The sequence below is a fragment of the Chrysochloris asiatica genome, unplaced genomic scaffold (genome assembly GCF_000296735.1).
Source record: "Chrysochloris asiatica unplaced genomic scaffold, ChrAsi1.0 scaffold00306, whole genome shotgun sequence".
Lineage (NCBI taxonomy): Eukaryota > Metazoa > Chordata > Mammalia > Afrosoricida > Chrysochloridae > Chrysochloris > Chrysochloris asiatica.
In genome coordinates this window covers 2,095,853-2,103,965 of record NW_006408824.1, presented here as the reverse complement: position 1 = coordinate 2,103,965, position 8,113 = coordinate 2,095,853, and the positions used below count along the sequence as shown (strand labels likewise).

General features: G+C 42.4%; 1 protein-coding gene across 1 annotated transcript in view; it reads left to right on the top strand.

Moving 5' to 3' along the window:
* Window positions 1-2,316: 2,316 nt before the first annotated feature.
* The window catches only part of IGLL5 (immunoglobulin lambda-like polypeptide 5), a 176,631-nt gene continuing 170,834 nt past the window's right edge, over window positions 2,317-8,113 (top strand). Inside the window, exons 1-2 of the mRNA XM_006874955.1 lie at window positions 2,317-2,359; window positions 2,500-2,790. Coding sequence (XP_006875017.1) covers window positions 2,317-2,359; window positions 2,500-2,790 — 334 coding nt within the window. The remainder of the gene's footprint in view (window positions 2,360-2,499; window positions 2,791-8,113) is intronic.

The following is an 8,113-nucleotide window of genomic DNA, read 5'->3' as shown; positions in this document are numbered from 1 at the left end:
GGGCAACTTAGACATTGGCTATCTAAAATGAGGGGGCAACAAAGGCACGAAGTGACTGGCTTACAAGGTTTCAAGAGGGAGCTTAGTTTAAGAGTGTGGGGAAAAGAAAGAGTTCCCACTGAATAGGTATCATCTTGTCTAGATGGGTCTGGTGAAAGGAGATGGGAATAAGATTCGTAAGATTCAATGGTGAATAACTGTTATCATGACTAATCGTGACTGTCACACTTGTAAAGGTAGAAGTTTTGTAACAAAAAAGGGGAGTGGTTAATCTTACAGTCCAGAAACAACAGACCCTAAGACCATCAAGAAGAGGAACGCGCAAGCAGAATGCGGGACCTTATCCAGAGAAGCAGCAGTGCCAGAGATGGAGGCAGAGATGGTGGCATGGAGAGGGGTAGCAGCTGAGGACTAAGAATAGAAGGACTAAGAACTGGTGGCCAGGAGCAGACTTGCAGAATGTGCCCTCTGGAGATGTAAGTTATTATATATGCCTGAATGGGTTTTTTTGTTTGTGTGTTTTTTAAAGAGCTAAAGTGGATAGAGAGAAATACTTTTAACTGATGGTAAGTGGAGAGGATTATAATCAATGTAATGAAACAAGTTATATGAATTGTTGAATGTGAAACCTGTATAGGGTTTCCGAGGAGCAGCTGGTGAGCTTGAATCGCCAACCTTGCAATTTAAATGGCTTTGCAGGCTGGCACATTAACCCACAGCGCCATACCAGATCCCACATTGCTTGATCTCTGCCCAGAACTGGATGCTAGCGAATAGACCACCAGGCAGAGATCAAGCAGTGAGGGACCTCCCAGAGAGGTACTGGATGCTCTGGGAGGTCACTCATTGCTACCTGAACGTCCGTCAACATGGTCTTCTGACATAAATCATTGAAGTAAAATAAGAGAAAAGTAAAATAACTTGAAGGAAAAAAAAAGTAACATCAAGGTCAATGAGAAGGATGGAACTAAACACCAAGTGGAGCAAGACTGGAATATACACCACTGCTACCCAAGAGCATTGTTGGTTTAATAAGCAAACTACCTAATCTGCCATGACTCCCAACAATCCTAATGACATAGAACTGCATTCTAGTGAACTAGTGAACTGCAGAGGTGAGGACAAGACTACATGTGGATTCAGGGATTAGAGAGATGAAGGAGGTGAAGGAAGGTCCTGAGGAATCAGCTGTTATTAGTCTCTCAAAAGTAGTGCACTGGAGTGGCGCTGTGAGTTATGCACTGGACTGCAAAGTCAGTTTGAACCGTAAGGTGAGCAGCTCAAGCTCATCAGTCGCTTCTTGAAAACCTATACAGAGTCACTATGAGTCAAACAAGACTGTACGACACTTAAGAACAAAAACAAGGTACAGCGAGAAGAGATGAGCAGAGTGCTCACTTGGTCGAAACCAAAATAAAACAAACGCATGGAGTCGATTCTGACAGTGCCCAAAATGTCACCAACTGAGCCAGTAGGACTCCTCCTCATGTGGCCACACCCTCACTAAGTGACTGTGACCCCATCCTTAGTGCCAGACCTGATTTTCCAACTTGCAACAGCTCAACGAAAACTGTGGGAAGCTCCACCCCTTCCTGCCTTGGCCTGCCCCTTGATGATGGCCATGTGCCATAGAGTCAGTTCCTATCATGACAACCCTATTTAAGGTTTCTGAAGCTGTAAATAAATTTTTGTTGTTATTGTTGTTATGTGCCGTGGAGTTGGTTCAGACTCATAGCGACCCTGCACAGGGTTTCCGAGGCTGTAAATCTTTAGGGGAGCAGATCGCCTCATCTGTTTCCTGCGGAGCAGCTGATAGTTTCAAACTGCTGACCTTGCAGTTTGCAGCCCAATTAGTAATAACTACGCTACCAGTGCTCCTTGTACTGGTGGTGGTGGTGGTTATGTGCTGTGGAGTTGGACCGACTCATAGCGACCCTGTACAGGGTTTCCGTGGCTGTAAATCCTTAAAGGAGCAGAAAGCCTCATCTTTGTCCTGAGGAACAACTGGTAGTTTCAAACTGCTGACCATGAGATTAGCAGCCTGATTCTTAACCACTATGCTACCAGAGTTTACAGAGCAGAAAGCCTCATCTTACTCACATGGAAATGCTGGTAGTTCCGAACTACTGACCATGAGAAAAGTAGTCCAATTCATAACTACTATACCACCTGGCCTGGTTTATCAGAGTCCCCAAAGGGGGAGTAAATTTGCATAAAGGTCAAGCAACCCTGGCTCCAAGGGGTTTGAGATGGAATAAGAGGGTCAGGGCACCCGGCCAGCTGTGAACTCAGGAGACTGAGCTCAGTGTCTCCACCATGACCTGGACCCTTCTGCTTCCCCTCCTCACTCTCTGCACAGGTGCTTCTGGCTTCCCCTATCCTCAGGTTCAGCTCCCCAGACCTGCTTCACACCCTGAGCTCAGCCCAGTCATGGCATCAGGGGGACCTCCTGGGAAGGACCCCTCAGTCTCACACCCTCCTCTGTCTCCTCTCTTGCAGGCTATGTGGTCTCCTATGAGCTGATTCAAACACCCTCAGTGTCAGTGACCCTGGGACAGACGGTCACCCTCAGCTGCTCTGGAGAAAAGCTCTCAGAGAGATATGCTTACTGGTACCAGCAGAAGTCAGGCCAAGCCCCTGTGCTTGTCATCTATAAAGACAGCGAACGGCCCTCAGGGATCCCTGACCGATTCTCTGGCTCCAGTTCAGGAACGACAGCCACTCTGACCATCAGCAATACCCAGGCCGAGGATGAGGCCGACTATTACTGTTTGACATCAGACAGCAGTGGTAATTCTCACGGTGACACAAGCAGGTGGCAAAGAAGACACAAACCCTGATCTCATGCCTGTGTCACATGCTCTCTCTGAGTCCCAGGAGGACTGAAGACATGGCCTAGTTCACCAGATCAGAGATCCCCAGAATTCCTGCCCTCTACGCAGGCTCTGCAGAGAGTATTTGACCCCCAAAGTTGTGGCTAGTAAGCACACTCCAAAACAAATAAACAAATGCTCAGCCATCCAATCAATTCCAAGACTAAATCTTTACAGGAGTAGACAGCCTCATCTCTTTCAAAAAGTGACTGGCTGGTTTGAACTGCTGATCTGTAAATCAGCAGCGCAACACCTAACCCAAAGGGCTAACGTGGCTTCTTAAGCACATTCCGAAGTAAACTAAAAAAGAGAGTTCATTTGGAGGTCCTGGTGTGGTGCTGTAGGATAAGAACTGGAACTGCTTACCACAAAGATGTGGTAGAAACCATCATCACTCCGTGAAACCCATACACAGAGTCGCTATGAGACAGAACAGATGAGATGGCACTTAACAACAACACCACCAAGGAATCCAACAGATTGGATATCTGATAGAGTGCAGGGTTTAAATATGTTCCTAAAGGCAAACAGTCCTTTCTACACATTCCTTTTTCAGAAAACAAGATATTTTGATCTAAGAGAGGAACAGAGAAAACTCACTTAATTACAACTCTATGTTTTATTTAACAAAGTTCTGACCACAGTTGTAACTTTTCTTGCTACAACATGGGAGAAAACGCCAGCTACAGGAAAATCCTGTTCTTCTTAAAGGCTGACCTCTCTGGGAATCCAGCATTCTTGGTTACTGGGCCAGTACATTTATTTTAATAATTTTTTATGCAGCAAGAAATCAACTGAGCCATCAGTACATCAGGATTGCGTTTGTGGCTTCAAGCGCCAGGCTGTCCTGCTCTTGTCTAGACTGTGGGTGAGTTGAGGTAAAGTGCTCATGGTCCCTGGATTTCTATATGTGTGGTGTCAGACCACTCTAGTCCACCTCTCTGGGTCAAGCCTAGAACGCTAAGACATGGGGATAAGACCCCAAACTATAGGGTCTCATTTCTGACGTTCTAAACTAAGGAATGCACTGTAATAGATAGCTTAAACTCTGCCCAGTGACTATGTCTTTCAGAACTGAAGGCACAATACAATGTGTTCCAGACATACACAAACCTAGGAACAAACAAAACCCACTGCCATCAAATCAATTATGACTCCTAGTGACACTGTTATTGAGGTTGTTCAAGGTTATCAAGTCAGTTCCTACTCATAACAACCCTGTATAGGGTTTCCAAAGCTGTAAATCTTTGTTGAAGCAGAAAGCCTCATCTTTCTCCCACACAGAAGATGGTGGGTTTGCTTCGCTGACCTTGAGTCTTGCAGTCCAGTGATTATTGTACAGAAACACCATGCTCCTAGTGACCCTATGGTGGTGGCGGTTTGCCATGGAGCCAGTTCTGACTCATAGTGACCCTGTGTAGACTTTCGTGGCTGTCAAGTTTACGGGAGTAGAAAGTCTCATCTTTCTCCTGTGGTACAGCTGACCTTGACGTTAATAGCCACTTTAATACCACTTTGCTACTAGACTCCTTATTGACCCTATAAGACATAATAAAATTTTTTCATGTGCATTTCTGAGACCGTTAATCTTTACAGGAGCAAATAGCATCATCTTTCTCTTGAAGTGTGGCTGATAATTTGAACTACCAACCTTGCAGTTAGCAGCCCAACGATTAAATCACAATGTTACCAGCCTCCTCCAGATATAGACAGTTGACAAAATTGAACACAAGCAAACCCTCTCTCACTACAAAAAGAATCAAAGATATGACAAGGCATGTGGAAAATTGAGATTACATAGAGATCTCAGACTATCCAAAAGAATTGGAAATATCAAAAATCTTAACTATGTGGTAAATAATCAAGTTTTGTTTAATCATTTAAGGCTCTATTATGAAAATTGAAGCAAAAAATAATGACATTGTATGACTAAAGTATGTTATAAGTTTCATTTACTATTGTTGTTTGGTGCCATTGAGTCGGTACCACCCCATAGGAACCCTTTGTACAACAGAATGACACAGTAGCCGGCCCTGCACCATCCTCACAATTGCTGCTGTGTTTGAGCCCATTGTTGCTGCCACTGGGCTTCTCCATCTCATTCAGGATCGTCCTCTTTTAACCCTGCCTCCCCACTTTACCAAGCATGATGCCTTCTCCAGGGACTGGCCCCTCCTGATATTATTTATGAAGTATAGGAGACAAAGTATGACCATCTTGGCTTCTAAGGAGCACTCTAGTTGTATTTCTTCCAAAATGGATTTTGTTTGTTCTCTGGCAGTCTATGGTACCTTTAATATTCTTTTCCAACACAAATAAAACAAATGCAACAATTCTTCTATAGTCTTCCTTATTGCTCCAACTTTCACATGCATATAAAGTATTGAAAATACCATGGATTGGGTCAGCTACACTTTAGTCCTTAAATTGACCTCTTTGCTTTTGAACACTTCAAAGAAGTCTTGTGCAGCAGATTTGCCTAATGCCATACATCGTTTGATTTCTTGACTGCTGCTTCCACGAGTGCTGACTGTGGATCCAAGCAAAATGAAGTCTTTGACAACTCAATGCTGTCTCCATTCACCATGATGTTATTTATTGATTTAATGGTGAGGAGTTTCATTTTCTTTATATTGGGGTACAGCCCATACTGCAATCTGTGGTCTTTAACCTTCATCATTTATGAACTCATATATTAATACTTGAATGTTGTCTTTAAACCTTAAATGGGTACTGCAACCCACACTAATTCAACAAAGAGTTAAAGCTAATAAGCTCACAAAGGAGATAAAAAATGGAATCATAAAGCATGCTCAAGTAATTTTTTAAAGACCAGAAACAGAAATCAAAGTATAGATTTGACAAATACCAGCATGCTGTATTTAAGCAGAAATATGTTAATAATCAAAGGAACCCTGGTGTCTCAGTGGTTAAGCATTTGGTTTCTAACATGAAGGTCTGTGGTTTGAACACACAAGCCACTTTATGGAAGGACGGCAGCAGTCTGCTTCTGTACTGGTTTACAGCCTTGGGAACCCTATGAGGCAGTTCTGTTCTCTCCTACAAGGTCACTATGAGTCATCATTTGACTTGTTACCAATAAGGTTGATTATGTTGTTGTTTTGGGTGCTATTGAGTTGATTCCTACTCTAGGAACTCCTGTGCAGCAGACAGAAACACTACCCATGTGGTGTGTTCTTCTTCATAATTGTTGCTATATTTGAGCCCATTGTAACCGTCAGTGTGTCAATCCATCTCATTGAGAGTCTTCCTCTGTTGTTCTGAACATCTACTTTATCCAGTATGATGTCAGTCTCCAGAAATTGGTTCCTTCTGATAACATGTCCAAAATACATGAAAGGAAGTCTTATTATCCTTCCTTCTAAAGAGCATTCGGGCTTTACTTCTTCCAAGTTAGAGTTGTTCCTTCTTCCAGCAGTTCATGGAATATTCAATATTCTCTACAAAGACAATAATTCAAATCATTCAAAGACTGCATCAATTCTTCTCCAGTCTTCCCAATTTATTGCCCAAAATTACACAATTATGAGGTGGTTGAAAACACCATGGCTTCAATCAGATTCACTTTAGTCCTTAAAGAGGCATCTTATCTTATAGAGGTCTTTTACAGAAGACTTGCCCAGCATATTACTTGGTTCAATTCTGATGAGTCTTCCTCCAATTCTGATGTTACATTCTTCTTCATATAGGACAACTTGTTGGATTCTTTGCTCAGCATAGAGATTGAGTAACTATGGTGAAAAGATACAGCCCTGATACATATCTTTTCTAATTTGGGAACAAGCAGTATCCTCTTATTCTCTTCAAGCAACTGCCTCTTAGGTTATGCAGAGGTATTGTGTGAGTACAATTAAGAATTCTGGAATACCTGCTCTTCATACTGTTATCCATAATATGTTATGATTTATGTAGTCGAATGCTTTTCTGTATGCAATAAAACACAAGTGAGCATCTTTCTGATATGCTCTGTTATCAGTCAAGATCCATCGGACATCAGCAACCATGTGTGTTGTTCCATACCTTCTTCTAAATCAGGTTTGAATTTCTGGCAGCTCCCTGTCAATGTACTGCTGCAACTGTTTGAGTTTTCTTCAGAAAACTTGCATGTGATATTACTAATATTATTAGATAATTTCTGTACTTTGAATCACCTTTCTTTGGAGAGGGCACAAATAATAATCCCTTCCAGTTGGCTGGCCACATTTCTTGGCATAAATGAGTGAGTGCTTTCAGTGTTGCATTCACTTGTTGAAACAATCAGTTGAGATTCTGTGATTTTTTGGAGCCTTATTGTTCACCAATGGCTTCAGTGAAATCAAACTTTTTCTTTCTCTACCACAGGTAATTGATAATGTGCTACTTTCTGATATGTTTGAATGTCAATCAATTCTTTTAGGTACAATGATACAAAAGCAATGAGTGTTTTCGTAAGTAAAGACAAGCTTCTTGGGAGTTTCATTCAGTCTTTGAATTCTCCTGTCCTTACTCTTCTGGAATCCAAGAGATGGGCTTATAAAGAGTCTCAAAATAGTTAGAATACTCTTCTGAACCTCAGAGGAGGAGGAAACTCTGCATAAAGAACTACCATTACTGGCACCATAGGATCTGGGAACAGAATCAGAGAGGCCTCAATACCACAGGTGAGTGACTGTTCTCAGAAAGCTGAGCTCTGACATCCCCACCATAGCCTAGACCTCTCTCCTGTTTCTTATCTTCACTCCACATAGATGTTGTCTCCCATGCGCTGCCCTTGGGCTCAGTTTCACAGTACCCTAAGCTGGATCTGCCCCAAATACTAAATAGGAGGTTTATAATTTCATCTCAGTGTCAAACTAAGTTAGTGTAAAATTCTCCCAACAAAAACTCCAAGAGGATCATGATTTTTTTTAAAAGTATTTCATTAATGATGATTTAAATACACAGCACTAAGTGAAGCCACCAAGTGAAGCACTGACAAGTCCTGCCGAGGACACAATGGTTCTTGTTAGAGAAGACATGGTGCAACATGGTCTGAAGACACAGAAGCTCAGGTCGGTAGGGTGTCACACATGCATGTCGTGACTTTGAAATGTTTCCAAAAAGCCTATAACATGTCATGACCTCTCCAGTATCCAAAATGGACAAAGGATCATTGAAGGGCATTTCATCATGCGGACACATCTGCCTCTGCCTCCCTGTACTGTAATTATGTGACCTCTCTGAAACAGTCTGTTCTCTAT